Below are 21,928 nucleotides of genomic sequence, written 5' to 3'. Positions count from 1 at the left end.
ACTAATTTGAAGTCCTTCTTTGAACTGGAGGTATGCGAGCTAGCAACACTAAAATCGGGGGTAAGATCACGCCCGCAGTACCCTTAGGCTTGACAGCCACAGGTGCCTGTCAGAACTAAAATCCTCATCAAATTGATCGAGGATCTCAAATGAACGAGAATTAAAGCCCACAACCGTATGCCGAATATTTTTCACAGCTAATCTAAAGAAAGTAGAGCCCATGAAACCCTTTGAATATCCAAATCATCTAAAACCATATTATCATCATCATCAGTGATATCAGCTTGGCTTTGCAGAGAAGAATCACTATGATCTTGAGTCTGAACAGCTGAATTAGAATCGACTTGGACCACAGAATCCTAAACCTTAACGTCCAAGGCTTGAGTACGAGAAACAAAATCATCAATAACAATATTAGGTTTGCAAAGCTGAACCAGATCTATGACTCTGATCAATACGAGCCTGGGCAGGAGAATAATTCAAATCATGAGAGGGGATTGAAATAGGCTCCTGGGACTGATTATCTACAATAACAATATATTGAGAAGTAGGAGCCACCCGATGCTGAACATCTACATTTGATAGTCTTTTTACCCTGATCAACCCCCCTGAGGGTGTCATGTGCCAGTTGGCTTAACAAGTCAAATTTCTTAAGATAAATAATATAACAGGTTTATGGTTAAAAAGGTGAGGGGAGGAAATTTAATTCCCATTATGCAAGAGATATGCTTTTGAGATAGATCAAATACAAATGTATTACACAAATCAAATGGTTTCAAGCTAATTCAGTACGCTTTATTGCTTGTTTAGACACAAAATTCCTCTCCTTTTTGCTACAAATATTTCTCAAGCGGGCAATCTTTGTCAGATTCAAGGTTCATAACATTGGAATCAATAAAGATGATAATAAACGAAAAAAATGATACCACCTTACCAATTTGGCCAAAACATGGACACGTAGCCGTTGATTTGTAGGCATCTTGTCTGTGGCACAATGAGGTTATGAAGAATCTCTTGCCTATGGATGCCATCATACAATAGAAGCCATATCCACTTCATGGCACCAAGAAGACGTCCGTTTCCGTTAGATGAAGGGGCTAGATATTGGAGTTTAAAAGTAACTCATTATGGTTAGTTTTTAACTCAATATCATCAAGATGAGTTAGTTCACTTCATTGCTCACTATAAATGCAACTCTTCCCTCAACACTCGTCTTCCCTCATTCTCACTGCTTCCTTTTGAAAACTCCCCTTGATCCGTCTCTTCATTTCTCTTCATAAAAAATGGATAGTTTCTCTCTTCCTCCATTTTCATTTATATATTTCCTTCCCCAATTTTCATAATCTCCCGTAATTTTCTAGCACTTTCTTGTTTGTTTCAGCTTAAAAATATCAATCTTTGGCTCTCAAAATTTTCTTATTTATTTTTCTACATAATTTGTACATAATCCCTCTTCTCATGTATCAATTTTGAAATTTATCAGGTCCTTTTCAAGATTCCAATTCATGCATAATTATTTACATTAAAATCTTTCAGTTTTTGAAACCGTTGAAACTTTTGTAAGTGGGTGCAATTTGTACATATCTATCCAAAAAAAAAAAAAAGATAGAAAAGACAAAAATATTCACTTTGAAAAAAAAAATGTTGAAAGACAGCAACAATTGTGTCCACGATTTCGCTGAGCATCCTTACTGCGACATAAATCTAAACCCTATTGAGGCAATCGACGGGGAAATCTACGGCGCTGATGAGTTCCGCATGTTCGCGTACAAGATCAGACGGTGCACGAGGACCCGGACCCACGACTGGACGGACTGCCCGTACGCGCACCGTGGGGAGAAGGCTCAGCGTCGGGACCCACGCAGGATACCTTACTGTGCCATCGCTTGCCCCGCGTTTCGAAACGGAAGGTGCTACAAAGGCGATTCTTGCGAGTTCGCTCACGGCGTGTTCGAGTACTGGCTTCACCCCGCCAGGTACCGCACACGTGCATGCAATGCCGGGAGGTTTTGTCAACGTAAGGTTTGTTTCTTTGCTCACACGCCAGAGCAGCTCCGTGCTGAGAGCAAAATCAGGTGCAATTTTGCGTATAGGGGAAGAATGCACGGTGGAGTTTGTCACCATCACCATCATCAGAATCATCAGAATCATTTCACCGCGGGGAGTACTTGTTCATCAGGATCGGGATCGGGATCGAGCACGACTACTAAAGATCATCATTTTGTCACATCATCAGCAATGACGATGATGAACATGCCCGAGTATATGATGTCGTCAGTGACTTCACCAATATCGACTGTGAATAGTAGTGCTAATAATTCTGACGATCAGATCAACTGCTTTGATGGGGTTTCAGAATTTTTGAAAAGCATTAAAGCAATGAAGATTAGGGATGATAATAATAAAGCTAAAAGTCGTGTTGTTGGATTTGAGGTTTCGGATTCGGACTTACCAAATATTGAATGGATTTCAGATTTGGTGCAGTAAATGTGATGAAGACGAAGAAGGCAGTAAAGCTTGGAAGACCCTTGCGAGCTTGGGAGTAAATATATATAACATTGCTTTTATTATTAATACTGTTTTACGCGTAAAAATTGTTAATGTGGGTTTTTAGAGAGGCCGTGTCTTTCTATAGTTTATGCTTTTTGTTTTTTTCTTTTAATTTTATGTTTTGTTTGTTGAAGTTATTATTTCCTTTATTTTGTTGCCTCTAATATCGAGTGAAGTAAGTTCATATGTAATTTTTGTTTAATTTGATGCATGTAATCATCTATCGTTTTGAAGTGAAAACGATTATGTATGTGAGTTATATGTGATTTTCCCTTAATTTCTTTATTTATTTATCTTATTGTATTTTGGCATTAATTACTTAATAAGGTTTTCAAAACCGATTTGAATTCATTGCTGATCTAATTTTCGTACTGTCTTATAAAGCTGTGATTGGTTTTTACTGAATAAATTATACACGTGACAAAAGATTATGAAAAGATAGTAACAAAAATTGAACTAAACGATCTGAAGATTCCTTCTTCGTTTGTCTTCCGTGGGCTTCTTTCGTTTTCTTTGTATGAACTACGAAGCAGTTTGATGGTGAATCATTGACATTTTTTTCTTTTAATTTTATTCGGTGAATTATATAATACATTATGGGAAAAGATTTGAGGCCATTCGCATCAAGCAATTTTTCATATGTTGAAGGCCGGAATACAGAAATCTACTAATGTTGCAAAACTAGAATAAGTGTTCTATCTATTTTTACTATAATTCATATTCTATATCTGCAATTTTTCACATGAATTGATCCGCGTACCTACCAAACCTGATATTCCTTAGCATATATGATACTATACCTGTATAAAGTTCAGATGCAAAATTTATATTTGCCGCAATCTTTCATTCCTGAAAAAATATCTTTTTAGATGATAAGATAGCTAGCTAGTAACTATTTCGTACCTTGATAGTGTTGCATATATCATCAGGCAAATCAACAGAGATTCAATTTTGTATCCCAACTTAATTTGTAGGTCTATTGCAATTGGATTCCTTAATACTTTTGAGTCTCTCAATTGAATCGAATTGATGAACCTGTCGATTGCTTGTAACTACATTATATAAATAAAATAAATAAAATCACACTCATCATTATATAAATAGTTGAACAATAAATATCTTATAGATTTGGTTGAATCACCACTTGGTAGCTTTTGGGTCAATTACCTAAAGATCTTAAATTTTGTATCACCTCATATACTAATTAAATTCCCATAAATTCCCATAAAGTGAAATAAGTCATGCGTGGTTGCCTATTTGGGCTAGTTCTTACTATCAAATAATCATGTATTTCTCAAAATTCACTTTTGGAAAGTGTAGCGATCAAATCCCCAAATCACGACACGATTCTTTCTTTTTTGACCTTTAGCATTCTACATAAATTAACTGTTATTATGGATTTGTAAATTGAGAACCAATCCGAGTAAAAAGTTCATCTAATTAATATTATAAAATTGTTCCATATTTTTTTGATCAGTTACTTATTGTTCAAGTCCTCTTGATGAACAATGTTGTCCCTTTCTAGCTAGGGATTCAACCTTCTTTTACGAGGAGGTTATGGTAGTTGTTTGAACAGGCCGCTGCTTGCGTTTGGTTCAACTTGTAGGCCTGTAGATTGAATGCAATTCCATGGTTATATTTCCTTTCATACGATTCATCATGCATAGCATTCCCTTTTTAATATTCCAAATTATTTATTTTGTTTTTGAACATTTTAAGGGTGTAAGGCGCAGTATTTCTTCTATCTACCTCTCTTTCTCTTTTATGGAAAATGATAAAGGAACTAAAAGAAGACTAAAGGACGACAGAAACGCAGTGCCCACTGCCCTTTCACGCGTTTCCTTAGTCTTCTTTTAATTTTGCGTGGGCCCATAATAAATAATCAAAATTTAGTTTTTTATCTCTTCCCTCCCCAGCCATATTTTCCAGTCCTTAGTTTACTCCCCTCCTTTGTTCTTCCCTTTCCATTCATCTGGAAGGAAGAGGAAATCGACCCCCAGCAATTGGTCATCATTCCTGGCCGGTTGGTAAAATGCAAACATTTCTTCATGATTATCAAATAACATTCCAAGAGCTGGCTCACATATGTTCGGTTCCACAATTTCATCTATATCGTTAGCTCTTGTTTCTTGCAACTCTTCAAATGCATGCTCATTTTCCAAATTCTCCATTTCTACAAAATAATTAACATTTGTATTATGAAACTTATATAACATTTTTGTCCAGTAACGAAAATTCCTAACAATTTAAATATATAAAACACATCCACAAATTTTTATAATTTATTCCATTATCTCCAGCAATTTAAATTATAAAATCCTAACAACTTAAATATATAAAACACATCCGGAAATTATTATAATTTATTCCATTATTTTCAGCAATTTAAATTTAAAAAATCCTAACATATATAAAACACATTTAGAAATTGTTATAATTTATTCCATTATTTCTAGCCATTTAAATTAAAAAAAATCCTAACATATATAAAACACATTCAGAAATTGTTATAATTTATTCCATTATTTCCAGCCATTTAAATTAAAAAAAAATCATAACAATTTAAATATATAAAAAGCAAAAATCTACGAATTTTTACAAGATTATTAAATATTCTAACCATTTAAATATATAGAACACAATAAAAATTTTATTTGAATGTAATGAGAGTCACCAACTTACCAATTAATTAGTACCAATTTTATCAAGTTGCCTCTGTTTGCAGATCGAGATCTAACTTTTTCCTTGTGATAAGCGAGATGCAGAGAGGGAACTGATTTTTCCTTGTTAAATGCAGATGGCTCACGTTAAATGAGAGGTGAGAGATGGAGAGAGGGAGGACAATAAGAAAAATTGATTGTAAAAAAATGCTGCTATTGTCACCTCTTTTCGTTACTTTTGTGGTTTCCTTTTCATTATTTTAATATTTTCTTTTGATTATTTTATTTTTTAAATGAAAAAAGTAACAGACAAAAGATGATGAATGGAGTTGAAGCAACAGACAAAGGGACCCACGTTTTTGTCGTCCCTTTATCGTCCAAGAGTTCAAATAGCAGAACTCTTTATTTTTATTAAAAAAATTCCTTGTTCTATAGAAGTTACTTTTTAGAAAAAAAAATTGAAATTGTCAATGACTGGAGTAATAAGGACTTGAGCAATTGATAAGGAGTGAAAGCGAAGCTTCAAATGAAGAGCTCCTTGTGTAATTATATACAAAAAGTATATAAATTAACTTGCAACTAGGAATTAGTATTTACGGGCGTGAACATAGCAAACTTCATAAGGCCATGAAAAGAACAAATTTAAGAGGTTAGTGCTGGGCACGGGTAGGGTTGGGATTTTTTAAAAGAGTAATCCTTTTGGCACCCCTTCGTTATGAAACTCCATTTCTTTTAACATGTTCTATTGTGAGAGGAAATTACATAAAGTGAATATGAATTTAATAATTGTCTCTATACACGAAGATCATGGAACTCATTTCTTTTAAATCTTAAGAAATGATACAATCAATTTTTTTTTTATAAAAATAGAAAATAATTTTGAGATGATGAATGAATAGATTATTTAATAATAAAAATTTTATTATGAAAAAATGTGTTTATGATTTAATTGGTACTTCGTTCAGATAATAGCTAAATTTAATTAAAATATTTTGTGTTTCTTCATCATGTGAGAAGTTATGATAAAAAAAATGGGATTTCATAAAAATTAAAAGGGCTGTTAAGAAACAAAGTTCAGACAGCAAGGGGAAGATGGAGATAATCCGCCTACTTTTACATTTCGTGATAAGCTGATGGAAACGCAATATGATGTAGCTAGGGGATGACATTGCTGGAAGGAATGAATTTGTGGGTGTTGAAAGCAGCAGCTGTGACCAGTCAACAGTTGACCTCAGTGACACATTGGCATGCCACCTGAGCTATACCCATTTACAGTTAGCTGATGAAAGAAATGAGATGAATTCAATGAGGTGGCAAAACAGTTATACAAAGGAATATCAGCACATAGGAATGAATGGATGGAGGTTCTAGAAGCACTATATCATTGGCTGATGAATCACGGATCAATTTCTATTATTTCCAATTGTTGTCCTTAGCTAGCTGTCATTTTGTTCGTTTGTGTATAAATAGACAATTGCTTGTAAACCTTTATTTCATTCAAGTTATTCATATTATACAAATGCTTCCGGTTTGTGCTCTGCTTGCTTAAGAAAGCAATTCTTAACGAATTTAAGTGTGGGCAGGGATGATTATATTGAAATCGAGAAGGATGATATAGTCATTAAGAGAGATGGCATAATTCCCTCAATAGCTTTTTCTTAAAAGGTGCATAACAACTTATAAAACCAAGGCAGGTGACAGTGGTAGTGAAATTACTTGGCCACATGATTGGTTATAAAGCAGTTGTTTCAAGATTGGAGGCATTGTGGCCAAATATAAGGGATTTTCAATAATTGATTTGGATAATGACTATTACCTTGTTCGCTTCTGCTCAGAAAATACTGTTGAGTTTGTACTTACTCAAGGTCCCTGGCTTATTTTGGGACACTATTTGAATGTTTAGCAATAGACTCCACACTTTAATTGCTCTATTGAGAAAATTGAAAAGATCTGTCTTCCTAGAATGCCATTACACTATTATCACAAGAAAATTATTCGATTGTTAGGTTATGTAGTTGGGAAAATTATCAAAATTGATTATAATATGGAACTAGCCATTTGGGGCAAGTTTGCTCGGATTGCCGTCGAAGTCTACTTTGATAGACCCTTAATCTCGCAGTTTTTGTTGAATAGGAAAATTCAAAAAGTTGAGTATGATTCCCTCCCAACCATTTGTTTTTGGTTGTGGAAGGTATGGTCACACGAATTCTTCCTACCCCGAAAAGTTGAATATTGAGCCCCAAAGATGCTAATGTCAAAATACCAAATTCAAATAAAATCCCCAACGACAAGTTATCATTAGCTCTGACTGTCGAGAAGGTTACTCTAAACTATGGCCCTTGGATGGTGGTAGCCCAAAAAGGAAGGAATCAAAATGGGAAAGGGAAGGAGAAAATTCAGGATTATGTTAATCATCAAAATGGCAACTTCAATAGAGGATCTAAATTTGGGGTTCTTCTGGTTGATGATGATGGTGGGAATAATCAAAATGAGGGCAATGAATTCTTAATTGCCATTTTGAGTAACAAGGTGCCCATAATAACAGATCCTCATGCTTTGAATGAGAGTAAACATTCTGCTATAAGAAAGAACTCCCTTGATCAAAATCTAGTTGATAAACAGCCCTCACGAACCCAATATAAAAAAAAATGTTACCAAAACAGCCCATAAAACAGATATTTTCACTGAAACAAAATGGTCCAATCCTATGCAAACCTTTAACCTCTCACATACCCAATCTCACAACCATGCTCCACAAACCTCCCAGGTCCCATCCATTTCTCCCTTAAGCTTAGACCCGCAACACCACTCTGCAATATCTTTCAATACCAAAGAGCTTTTTCTCTAGACCCAAATCCCTCTACTTCTGCGAATTCTGCATAGACAACTACATTACCTAAACATCAATACCAGTCACATAATCCTATAAGAAAGCCTTCTGACGTGGGAATGTTGACAATAAATGAGGACATGGAGGAAGATATTGATGACAGTGATTATCTGGGCACTAGTGATGAAGAGGGCTCGGGAACATCTGAAGATGACACCTCCTTGGTTAATGAGGAAGACATGGAAGTGGAGCTGGAGGTGTAAAGGCCGCTACCGTGAGGTTTTTGCCATGCCAAAATTCTTTCTCTTTCGTTTTAATTGCCATTATGTCTTTCTTTATTATGTTTTGGAATGTTTAAAGAGCGGATTTTAAAGATTTTCGTCTAGCTTTTAAAACTTTAATCAAGTCTTTCAGCACTGCAATGGTTGTTTTGTTGGAGCCCCAAATTAGTGGAAGTAATGCTGACGCTTTTATTAAAAATTATGGGTTTGAACATTCCCATCGGTGGAAGCAGAGGGATTTGCTAGTGGGATTTGGATGCGTTGGAACGGTACATATGAAATAAATATTATATGGAACCACAAACAATATGTCCACTTTAAAGTATTTGAAAACAACTCTTTAATTTCTCATATCACTACTGTCTATGCAAGCCTTATTCCTACAGTCTGAAAACAACAGTGGAACCAATTGGAGGAAATTGCAAACAAGACTCAATGACCTTGATTAGTAGGGGGTGATTTCAACACAATCCTCTATGCTTTTAAGAAGAAAGACGATTGTTGAGTGTTAGAAAATGCATATTTATAAAGGAGAAAACCGTCATTTTACATTTCAAGTCTTACTAACACCTTTACTTTTATGAATTTAACCTTCTTTTGATTTAATTCCGTTTGTTTTATTTTGATTAAGTATTTTATGTATTTTAGGGGCATCATAGTCATTTCACAATAAACGAGAGATCAGATGGCAAAACGAACATCACTTTTGAACTCAAGACGGTCAAAAACCTTAGGAGGAGCATAAAAGGAAAAATAGCATTGTTCACATGTACGGTACTATTCACGTGTACGGTACTGTATACGTTACTGTTCACGACACTGTTCACATAGACGGACGATGATGTGGCATTGACCGATGATGTGGCATTGACTGATGAGGTGTCACGATCCCGTTGGGCTAAAATTCTTATGTACTGTTGATGGTAACGTGGCAGCATATCAGTGGACGAAAAATCTCGCGTACGGTACATGCATCACATAGGATTATTTTCAACAAAACCGCGTTACTATTCATCCAGGTCAAACCGCATTACTATTTATCTGGGTCAAACTGTGTTACTGTTCATCCGCGTGATCAAACCGCGTACTGTTGACTGATGACGTGGTGCAATCCTGAGCGTCCAAACTGTTTTTAATCTGATGACCATGATTTACTCTATGTATCTATAAAAAAGGAGCCTCTCCCCCCTAATTTGATAGCTCTGAATCCATTTTTGGACTCCATTTTCTGTAATTCCCTCTCCATCTTGTATTTTCTTCGTATTTTAATAAATTTTCATTTTGCCCCTAGTTCAATTATGAGTGGCTAATTTTCTTTCAAGCTTGGGTTGAAGGTGAAGTCTCAACATGTGTCATGAGCTTTATTTGGTAAATTTATTTTCTCTTCCCCTCTAGTTTTTGTGGATGTTTTGACTTCTCGTCGACAAATAATACTAATCTTGTCTAGTACCGCCTTGATTTCACCGGCCCTCTAGTACAAGGTTATTATTATTTGGCACGATAAGCCCTTAGCACCATATTGATTAGAGTATGGTTCATGAGGTGTGGATTCCCCCCTCATGATTTAATTGGTATTAATAAGGAATATTTAGCCCATGATGCATGTTGATACGGATCCAGATACCCAAGTACGTCATTTCAATAGATTTCGCTTCAATTTATTCTCGCCATTGCAATTCCAATTTTAGAATTTATTATCGCCATCTTAATTCCAATTTTAGGATAATTTAAATCACTTCCACCACAATTTCAACCACCCATTTACAAAATTAATTCTACATATAATTAAAATCCACCTCCTCGTGGGATCGACACTCGTCACCATTGATCTATACTACAATAGATTCGTGCGCTTGCGAGTACATTAAAATTTGCACAACAACGATGTCAACAATAAAAGTGATGTTTGCTCCTTGTTCAAAAATTGGTTTCAAACTACTAAGCTCTGTGACCTTGAATTCAAAGGTCCCCACTTCACCTGGTTGCGTAGAAGTCTTTACAAAAAGCTGGATCGGGTTGTGTGTAATGATGAATAATTTGACTAAGTATACTGGGAATATGGTGCTGCATTTGCCAAAAGTGGCTTCGGATCATTGGCATGTGCTTGTTAAATTCAGTGAAATTGAAGCTATTTCAAAAGCTAATAAACCATTCTGATTCTTATCAGCTTGGCTCACAAATGAGAAGTTTGGGGAATTTGTTGCTTCAAATTGGAATTCTAATACTGCCTGTGTGGATATGGTTCAGGACTTCACTTCTAAAATTTTGCAATGGAATAAAGTGACATTTGGAAATATTTTTCACAGGAAAAGGAGACTCTTAGCCAGACTTGGAGGAATTCAACAGGCCATTGAAGTCAAACTTACTAGAAGTCTTAGTCGGTTAGAGAGGAAATTGAAAAATGAGCTAAAGGAAGTTTTTACTCATGAGGAATTGTATTAGCATCAGAAATCTCGGAAGGATTGGATTCTGTTGGGGGACTAAAATACAAATTTCTTTCACCAAACCCTTTCGAGGAGACAAAAAACCGTATTACAATTATCATGGATGATTCAGGTTCTTGGCTTTATGATATTGAAGCGATTAAACACATGCTATTTGTTTCTTTTCTTCCCTCAACAATAACAATGACTCTTGTTTTATTTCTTATCCTCACAGAGGCTATTTTCTGAGTATTGAAGAATCCACAAGGTAATTTCTTATGTTACAGGTCGATAATGATGAAATCAGGCAAAGCTTCTTTAGTATGAATCCTCTCAAAGTTTCGGGTGTTGATGGATATCCGACTATTTTATATCAGAGCCAATGGTACTTGGTTGGTGATTCTATATGTCGACTGGTGAAAGAAGTTTTTAGTAGCCGCTGATTACCAGACAATATTAATCGTACCTTGTTAGTGCTTGTTCCCAAAGTTGGCAATCCCATAAGCCTAAAGCTATATCGACCCATCAGTCTCTGTATAGTCCCTTACAAAATTGTCACTAAGTTGATTGCTAATCGATTAAAATGCCATTTTACCTGATCTCATCGACCTACAGCAAATAAGCTTTGTCCTAGGACGACATATTATTGAAAACATTCTGGTGGCTCAAGAGGTTATTCATACAATGAGGAAAAAGACTGGAAGTGTGGGGTATATGCTAATTAAAGTTGACTTGGAAAAGGCATATGATTGGCTGAATTGGAGTTTTATCTTTAAAACTTTAATCGAGGTCGGAATACCCATGAATCTAACTCGGATTATAATGGAATGCATTACTACTGCTCCGATGAATATGTTCTCTAGAATGGTGACTTGACGAATGAATTTAAACCTTCAAGGGGGATTTGACAAGGTGACCCCATATCTCTTTACATTTTCATACTTTGTATTGAGCGCCGTAGCCATGGTATTTGCAATGTTGTTAATGCTGGGGAGTGGAAACCGATTCGTTTGTCATGTAAGGGGACCCCTTTAACCCATCTTTTTTTGGCGGATGACTTGCTTTTATTTGCTGAAGTTTCCCCTAATCAAGCTAAAATTATTAATGTTGTCCTAGATGATTGTTGCTGTAGCTCTAGGGAAAAGATATATAGAATAAAAACTAACCTTTTTTACTCTTCTAATGTCTCAATGAGTGTGGCGAAGAGTATTGAGAAAATTTTTAGTTTTACTATCATTGATAATTTTGGTAGGTATCTTGGTATGCCCTTTCTTCATTCGCGAGTGACCAAGAGTACTTACCAAGAAATTATGGATAAGGTGGAAAAAAGACTGTCAACTTGGAACGCTTCTTACATTTCTTTAGTTGGCCGAATAACTCTCGCACAATATGTTCTCCAAGCAATTCTTATTTACGTCATATAGACGACGAACCTTCCATCTAGTGTTAAGAACAAGATTGATAGAGCTTGTCGACGCATTTTATGGAGTGGTACTACAAAAGGGAGAAAGCTTAGTCAAATTAATTGGAGCACAGTTTGTAAGCAAAAAAATAGTAGGGGCTTGGGGTTAAAAGACCTTGATATTATGAATCAAGCTTTGCTTATGAAGATATGTTGGGACCTTATTTCTTTGACTTAGAGCCTTTGGACTAAAGTTTTGAGCACAAAATATGAGATTAATGCTTTGAATCCACAGGCTGATTTGCCAAGCAAAAATTGCTCTTATCTTTGGCGATCGGTCAGTAAACTTTGAACAAAACTCTTATGGGTATTGATTGGTCTATTGGAAGTGGTGAGAAAGCAAAATTCTGATAGGACTGTTGGCCCATTAAAACTCAACCTCTCCTTGATTATGTTGTTGCCCCAGTTTGTGAGGACATCCTTTATAGAAATGTAGCTGATTTTGTAACTACGGATAACCAATAGAAGTGGAAGATTTTCAGGCTTTTGATTCTGAATCATATTCTTCTCAAAATTGCTTCAATTTAACCGCTAAAACTTGAGAGAGGATATGATCAAATATATTGGTCGGCTTCCAACACAGGTAATTTCACTGTTAGATTTGCTTATCACTATCTTGCAGGATTTAGGCATGAGGATGAGGAATCGAGTTGGCTTCTTACTTGGCGATAAAAAAGGCCTCAAGCTATTCATATTTTCATTTGGACTGTGTTGCATGACCAACTCAAGAAAACATGGGAGCTTATGAGATGGCACATCGCTTTTAATGGCTTTTGTGATCGGTGTGGATTGGATTTGGAGAGCACTCTTCATATGATTAGAGATTGCCCTATGGCTCAATGAATTTGGAATTATTTCATTCCAAAGAGCTCCCAAGTATAATTTTATTCCAAGCCGCTTAAGGAGTGGATAATCTATAATCTTTAAAGTAAGGAATGGAATGGATGGAGCTTAGACTGGAGTTACATTTTTGGTATCACCATTTGGAGGTTGTGATACTAGCGGAATAAATTTCAATTCGATAATGTTTATGTTAATAGCAAGTACATGATTCAGGACATGAAGACGCGGGCTGAGGAAATCAACGCATTAATGATTGCTTGTTAGCTTCGGCAGCCAACAAAAAAGAAGTATGGATTTATTGGTCGCCTCCTATATGGCTTTGGTGTAAACTTAATTTAGATGGTTCTTGTAACAAGTCTAGATTTTCAAGTGCAGGAGGTATCATTCGAGATCACAACGGCAAGTGAATTCGAGATTTTGGGTAAAATATTGGCTGCTGCTCGATTACAGTTACTGAGCTTTGAGGTCTTTATCAAGGTTTACTGATTGCTTGGGAGATTGAAATTTGGTGGATATTGGTGGAAGTTGATAGTTATGTGTAACCTAACTAGTTGCCAACTCTTTTATACCCACTAATGACTATTCTCAACTTATCCTATCTATCCAAGATCTTTTGAAATAAGAGTGGCATTTTGACATTAAGCCTATTTAACATGAGGCTAATTTTATTGTCGATGCTCTTGCTAATTATGCACACTTTCTACCCTTGGGTCTCCATGTTTTTAGCTCTTTTCTAGCTTTTATTAATCACATTGTTCTCCATGATATGTATGGGGTTATTGATCTTCTGTCATCTGGATCACTTACCCAGTCAGCATCTGTGTAAGGTACTAAATCAAGGTGTTCTGACTTTTAGAATTGTAAACACATGTTAGCAGTGTTCTTTAGGTACCTCAATACTCGTTTGCAGGCTATCCAGTGAGATTGTCTTGGGTCAGACATATATTGGCTCAGCTTGTTGATAGAGTATGCAAGTTCTGGTCTTATTAGAACAACATACTGCAAACTTCCTATAACACTTTTGTAAAATGAAGGGTTGTTAAGTTTGGCACATTCATCTTTCTTTAGCTTCTCTGCTATGCTGAATGGAGACTCTATTCCCTTGCAGTTCTCCATCTCAGTTTTAGCTAATAAGTCTTGGACATATTTAGCTTGAGAAAGTAGAATGGAATTCTGATTTCTTATGACCTGTATCCCAATGAAGTAGCTCAAATTTCCTAGATCTTTTAATGCAAAGGCTCCACTTAGCTTTCCTATCACTCCTTCAATTCCTTTACTGTCACTTCCAGTGACAATTATGTCATCCACATACACAAGCAGAATGATTATTTCAGCACTGTTCCTTTTAAAAAATAGTGAGGTATCACACTTTGAGTTGTTGAATCACCAAGAGTACAGAGCACTCTTTAATTTGTCAAACCATGTTATGGGTACTTGTCTCAGTCCATAGAGAGCCTTCTTACGTTTGCATATGTGATTTGACCTTCTCTTATCTTCAAACCCCTCAGGTTGTGGCATGTACGCTGGTTCTATTAACTCTCCATTTAGAAATACGTTATTTATATCAACCTGCCTCAACATCCAATCATTATTCACAGCCAAAGTCAAAATTATTCTAATGGTTGCAGCTTTGACCACAGGGCTGAAGGTCTCATTAAAATCAAGTCATGGTGTTTGTAAAAATCCTTTCACAATAAGTCTGGCTTGTATCTATTTATGGTGCCATCTGGATTCTCCTTCACTTTGTACACCCACTTATTTCCAATGAGTTTGTAGTTCTGGTCATGTGGTATTAAGGTCCAGGCTTGGTTTTTTATTAGAGCATTGTATTCATCTTCCTTGGCTTTTCTCCATTTAGGGTCCTTCAGTGCCACAATTGAGTTTTGGGGTAAAGAAGTTTCAGATTGAGTATATGCTTGATAAACTTTTGGTTTAAAGATTCCTGCTTTTGATCTTGTGATCATGGGATGTAAAGATAAATCCTTTTGAGTATTGGAAGCTTGAGTGTTTGGTTCTGTTATAGGAGGCAGGGTGCAGTTTTCTTCTGAGGAGTTTGATGGGAATTGAACAGGAGAGTGGTTGTCTGATATGGTGTTGAGGTTCAAATTCTCACGTGCTTCATCTTGAACAGGATTTGGGAGCTGTTCTGAGTTTCCAGCAGTGGCCTGAGATTAACTATGAGCTGCTTTTTGTTGTGTTGACTCAGAAGGGATACTGGTGGAGAAAGATACAACTTGAAACTTTTCAAGAACTGTGGGGGAAATATTTTGGTCAGTGAGCCTATGCTTGCAGAAATTTGAGTCATTTTGAAAAAGGAATGAGTTTTCATTAAACTTAACACTGGTTGAAATGTAGACTATTCTTGAATGATGCATGCAAACATAGCCTTTATGACTGATACTAATACCCAGCAGTATGCACTTGGAAGTGTGGAAATCAAATTTATGCTTGTTGTAGGGTCTCAAGTATGGATAACATTCACAACCGAAAACTTTGATTTGAGAATAATCTGGTTTGGTGAGATGTAGCAGCTCAAATGGGGTTTTATTTTCAAGTGTAGGTGAGGTCAATCTGTTTATGATGTAAGTGGCATAGCTGAAGGCTTCTTGCCAATATTTTAAAGGCATTTTGGCCTGAGCTAAAAATGTTAGGCCAGTTTCTACAATATGTCTGTGTTTTCTTTCCACTTTTCTATTTTGTTCATGTAAATAGGGGCATTAGTGTTTTAAAGTTATTCCTTCCTTTTTGAGATAAGGTTCAAATGTTTTAAACTCCCCACCCATGTCTGTCTGTAAAGCCTTGATTCTCATATTTAACTGATTTTCTATTTGATTTTTAAACACAATGAATGTGTCAAGGGCCTGTGATTTTGTTGTTAAAGGAAACAACAATGTGTATCTTGTTTTTTCATCCACAAAAGATATGTAATATTTGTGTCCATGGGTTGATGGAATAGGTGCTGGTCCCTAGAGGTCACTGTGGATTAGTTCTGAGGCTGTGCTGGTTTTAGTTTCAATGCTTTTAAAGTTCAGTTTTGATTGCTTTCCATACTGACAAGCATCACAAAATGAAGGAAAAATGTTTTTATTGATATTGAGTTGATTATATGACAGTAGAGTTCTAAGATTCATTTCATTAGTTCTAAGATTCCTACTGCTTGTTTTGTCAGCCTCACTAGACTTAGCAACACTATTAACTACATTAGTACCGATAGACTCATTACTACCAGCACTGAAATTAAAACACATCATTGACATAGGATTGCTAATGCAACTTATTGACTCAGGTTTGGAAGATAAAGATAACTCAGCAGCATATGTGACCTTGTGCCACTTAAATGAGTAGGCATGCATAGCAGCTCGTATAGTCCATCTCTAGCCACTCCTTTCACCAGAATTTTCCTTTGGCTCTTGTCCTTGATGAAGCAAATAGATTTATAAAATTCAACATCAATATCATTATCATGAAGCAATTTAGAAACACTAATAAGGTTTTTGGCAATATCAGGCACACACAAAATATAGTTTAGTTTGATGTGTTTGTGTAGATTGTAAGTGGGTCGTATGGAATAACCAATATGAGAGATGTGAAGTTTATTACCATTACCAATAATGAGCTTATCATTACCTTGGTATTCTGAGTTCAAGTTCATGTTCCCAATGGCATTAGTTACATGATTTGTGGCACCACTGTCAAGGTACCAGGCATTGCTGCTCTGTCCTTCTATTGAGGCCATATATGCTCATTTTCTCCTATTTGGCTGTGGTACATAATTTTTCTTGAACCTATGCCAACACTTAGCAGCTGTGTGACCCATTTTGAAGCAGATTTGGCATAGACCCTTTGACTCAGAGCTTTCATTTTCTGCAACAGCCTTGCCTTTGCCTTTGTCTTGAACATTTTGGTTTCTCTAACCAGGGCCACCATTTCCAGAGCCACCATCAGGGTTTCTAAAGACTATCCCAGGTTATTGTTGATTACCAAATCTTTCACCATTGCCCCAGTTCCTTTTACCATTTCTTATTTGTGTGAAGTTGGCCTCAAGTGACCCTATGCTGAGATTTTATTCAGTCCTAGTTTCTTGGCTGAGGAGCATGCCATACACCTCCGATAATGAGGGAGTTTCTGGCATAGAATTAATGTTAGTGACAAAAGAGTCATATTCAGGTCCTACTCCAGCTAAGACACACATAATGAAGTCCTCATCACTCATATTATTTCCAGCTGCTCTAAGTGTGTTTAAGATGGTTTTCATTCTAGAATAATGGTCATGAATTGTAAGAGACCCCTTTTTGGTGGTTTGAATCTGTGTCCTCAGGTATAGAACTCTAGCCCTTGTTCTTGCACCATATTGATTGGCAAGAGTTGTCCAAACTTCACATGAAGTATAACAATCCACCACAGTGCCAAGGACACCTTCACTGAGTGATAAGAGCAACCAACTCAGAAGAATGTGGTCCTGTTTCTTCCAGATTTGGTATTCTGGATCTGGGGTGGTAATAGTAGTTTGGTTAGGTCCAGGATTAGTGAAACATCTAGGAGGACAGGTATGGCTCCCATCTATGAAGCCTTCAAGCTCGTTTGCTCTTATGTTGGAAACCACTTGTGATTTCCAGAGCATAAAATTATTCTGTGTTAGTGTGATATGATAAGTGAACACATATGTGTTACTGATGATGTGTTGGGTAGGAGATGGATTCATTATTGTCACATTTCTGGTGTTATTATTTGGATTCTGGTCATCAACATTTTTTGGTTGGTTTTGATTCAAGTCATTTGTTTGATCTTCTGGATTTTCTAGTGTTTGATTCATGTTTGTTTGTGAATTTCTACTGCTTTCCATAGCTTAAAGTTGTTCTGATACCAACTTAAATTCTTATGAATTGCTTAAATATGCAAGCAGCAGAGAAACAAACAGTCTTTTTATTATAATCACTCGAATGGTTGAATATACAAGAAGTTCATATATTTATACTATAGTAAAGAAAATGATTGCTTGCTCAAGGAGCTGCAGAAAATGAATAAAACAAAAGTTACAGCTGCATTAGCCAATTATTGAAAACCTTCTAGAAATTCCAGCTTGCAGAGTTCACGTGTAGATATTCCTCAGCATAACAATTCTGCCAGCTCATATAATACACCTCACCTTCCTCATCAACTGGTCTCTGAAAATGGTTGCTCATGTGGCATGCCAGCATGGCCTTGGGGTCAACTGTTGACTCTTCATAATCTGAATTCTTAATAAAATTTTGTAATGATAGAATTAAGAACTAAATAGCTTAGTAATGATAGATTCCTTAAGTTTAGTCACTAATAAAAGACAGAATTTATTATTTATTTATTTATTTCCTAAATCTCGACCAAATTTTGGAGAATTTCATTTAAATAAAAATTGTAAATAGATCAAGCAAAGGAAGAATAAACATGTAGCAAGAGACATATGAAAAAAGAGTAAGAAAATACGAAAAAACATGCAGGAAAACAAATATAAGCCAACACAAACACTAGAAAAAAACCTTTAGTTTGGGAAGCCATTTGCATTTGGAGAGATGAAATTACGAATAAAGTCTGGAGGAGAGTCTCACTACACAAAGAAAGACATGAGAGGCTAATATTTACCAAAGCATCCGCCGCACGATTATTATTTCCATACTTTTGGGTTGATTAGATATATTACAAACTTTTCTTATAACATATGAGAGTCATTTTTCTTTTGAACTCACTTGTCTAGGTTTAACTTTGGAATGAGCTATAAATTGAAATGCAAAAAAAATTAAACATAGAGTTTGCACACGAGAGTTTAGATTTGATACCGAATTAGAGAAACTATTGAGCACCCCAACACCTAAGCAGCCAGAAACGACCAAACGAAGCCGCGATCTTCGTGAATCCGCCGCCACGACTTGCGAAACTGTTAGAATTTCAGACCTGTCATCACCTGAGTTTCGCTCCTCACAATAGCCCTTTCAAAATCCGACCACAACCACTGCCCAGAAGCCGACACAGTTGCCGCGACCAGCCAGCAAATTTGCACGGGCCGTGGATCTCGATCCGTCACATTTAGCCGCGCATTAGCGCACACCGCTGCCACCAGTGGACTCAATGTGGACTGAAGCTTTAACCTTCATCGCAGCTGCTTGACATCCAACTACCATGGTAGGCGAGGCTCCATGCTCTTAGGCATCGATCTTATTATACGTATCTTGACTTCATATAAACTATATCAGTTTACAGCATTGACTAGTAAACTTGTGAATACTATAAAGGGTAATTTCCACCGTCCACCTGTTTTTTCACACTTTTTCAAAAATATACAAATCTTAATTTTTTTTGCTGAGCTCCATGCAAAGTTATATTTTTTTGCACCTGTCCACTGCCGTCTTCAAAATTTTAAGACTTTGCTAACGTCATAAGGGTATAATGATAATTTCACCTACGCTTAAAAAATGTAATTTGGACAATATTCTGTTAGTTTTCTTAACGGTTTGAAGATGACAGTGGACATGTGCAAAAAATATAACTTCAAGTGGAGCTCAACCAAAAAAATTAAGAATTGTGTATTTTTTAAAAAGTGCAAAAAAACTGGTGGATGGTGGATAATTACCCTACTATAAACTAGAGTCCTCCTGTTATACACATGTTTTTACCAAATTCAAGCCGTTGACATGAGCCTAAGAACTCACATCCAATAACATATAGGATAAAATAATGAAAGTTCTAATATTCGTCAAACTCGAATTCTTGAAGATAAGAGATAAGTTTTCCTAACTCAATTATACTTCTGATAATTTCTCTTATATCAAGAGGTCACCATTTAAAGATAGGGATGGACAATACAATACAAGACAAGAGGGTACAATATCCTCCAAACCTTTACTCTTACTCTATTTTTCCTCTCTAATTATTTATTTGTTATCATGTTACTTTTAATCTTGGACTTAGCATCTAAGGGTTTACATCGTTAACTCTCCTGGCGACCCCTAATGAGTTATTATTTTGTAGAATTCCAACCATCAAACTCTCTTACAGCTAATTTCCCAAATAAAACAACTCTTTCTTAATTCTTATGCTCAATCCAAAATTTGGCATTGTTATTAATTAAAGATGAGCCTTAATATACACACACGCACACATACACACAACATGCATGGAATTGATATAATTAACATAAATCAAAAACTCGAATATGACAAGGTATAAAGTAATTTACCTTCTTGCCCATTCATTAACGTTGCTTTATAAATTGCTCCAATGAAATGAAAGAATCCAAGGCCGACGAGTTCTCGCTAATCTTCTTTTCCCTCTTCCCTTCTCTTTTCAACAACCTCATATCCAACAAAAAACGACGTGTCGAAAACCAGAGCTTCTTCCTTACATGCAAGCCCTGCATGACAACCTCATCAACACGTGCTACCTCTTTCTTACCACGTGCTTCCCTCATTGGACCCCACCCCAATAACCCCATCCCTTTATAACCCCCTCCGTCTCAATGCATACACCCTCATCAGCTGAAAACACACCTCTTATCATCGACAAATAATCGCCGTTAGATTTAACATCAACACTGATATGGCTGAACATTACCAACCACACGAGCAGACACAGCTGCAGAGCCGTCAGCCCCGGTCCCACCAGGTCGTGAAGGCGGCAACCGCCGTCACAGCCGGTGGGTCTCTGTTGGTCCTCTCTGGCTTAACCATGGCTGGGACTGTCATTGCACTGACCATTGCTACTCCACTGCTAGTCATATGTAGTCCTGTTCTTGTCCCTGCGGTTATCACCGTTTCTCTTCTCATCATGGGGTTCTTGGCCTCTGGCGGATTCGGTGTAGCAGCCATCAGCGTCTTATCATGGATTTATAGGTATTGGATTTAACCCAAGAAACATAGTCAAGCGTACAAAGGGATTGGATTCTTTAAATTAATTTTAATTTTATTTTTTGAGTTTAGGTATGTCACAGGGGGGCACCCACCAGGGGCGGATCAGCTGGAGCAGGCGCGGATGAAGCTGGCCAGTAAGGCTAGGGAGATGAGGGACAGGGCTGAGCAGTTTGGGCAGCAGCAAAGCACTGGCTCGCAGCCGGGTTCTTAAACTACGTAGTTATGCATGTGATGAAGGGTTGTTGGTTGATAAAGATATGGGTGGAGATCAAACGGCTATGATACTAGTTGAGGGGTCATTGGTTGTCTTTTGTGTTAATTTGTGTCAATGTGTTTTTTCCTTTTTTGTATTCGTGGTAATCTTTGTAATAAGTTTTGTTAATGTGGTGGGGCGCTCTTGCAGGGTTTTTATTATTGGTCTTTGAAATGTAATATGTCTTGTGATTTTTGTTTTAACTTTTCAGTTTCTTTAATTTTACAAAATTTGGTTGTTATTATTAAGAAGGCAAAATCTTTCATTCTGTTTTCGCATTTCTCTGGGTACGAATATGACCTTGTTAATTTCATGCTTACGGAGTGAAACTAAAAGGTGCAGTGACTTATGGTTCCAGGTGTCAAGTCATTGGACACGCAGCCTAATTACTGTATTGCGTGTCACCATGCATGGAATGCAATGCAGTCTAAAGACAGCCACTTGAGGACTGAAGTGCATGCGGTGAGACAGGTGTCAAGTTCTTGGAAATTAGACAGTGGCCTATTCGACCATAGGACATCACTATGTAGTTCCTACATAAACTACTGTTAAAAAAGTCAATTTACACATGACAAATAATATATTCCAAGAAATATGTAGAGTAACGATACCGAGCTCACACTTCAACCCTATTCACATTTCAACCCTACGTAATTAGTGAGAAATTTACCTCATGACGAAATTTGCCTGACGTGAGGTCTCAGGTTCATCAGAAGGGTGCATATCACTTTTCAATTATGTAGAAA

At 36.6% G+C, this 21,928-nt stretch overlaps 2 protein-coding genes across 2 annotated transcripts; both read left to right on the top strand.

Annotated features, from left to right (window-relative positions):
- Positions 1-1,205: 1,205 nt before the first annotated feature.
- LOC102615365 (zinc finger CCCH domain-containing protein 54) lies at positions 1,206-2,818 on the top strand. The gene has a single exon (XM_006490001.3). It carries the CDS (start codon positions 1,642-1,644, stop codon positions 2,485-2,487), a length of 846 nt encoding a protein of 281 aa, XP_006490064.2. The 5' UTR covers positions 1,206-1,641; the 3' UTR covers positions 2,488-2,818.
- Positions 2,819-20,542: 17,724 nt separating this feature from the next.
- LOC102627115 (oleosin Cor a 13) lies at positions 20,543-21,450 on the top strand. Its single transcript, XM_006489955.3, has 2 exons — positions 20,543-20,911; positions 20,999-21,450. The coding sequence occupies exons 1-2, from the start codon at positions 20,619-20,621 to the stop codon at positions 21,138-21,140; spliced, it is 435 nt and encodes a 144-aa protein (XP_006490018.2). The 5' UTR covers positions 20,543-20,618; the 3' UTR covers positions 21,141-21,450.
- Positions 21,451-21,928: the final 478 nt, after the last annotated feature.

Source organism: Citrus sinensis, chromosome 9, assembly GCF_022201045.2.
Source record: "Citrus sinensis cultivar Valencia sweet orange chromosome 9, DVS_A1.0, whole genome shotgun sequence".
Classification (NCBI taxonomy): Eukaryota; Viridiplantae; Streptophyta; class Magnoliopsida; order Sapindales; family Rutaceae; genus Citrus; species Citrus sinensis.
The sequence above is the reverse complement of the archived record's forward strand: the minus strand, read 5'-3'. Positions and strand labels throughout refer to the sequence as shown.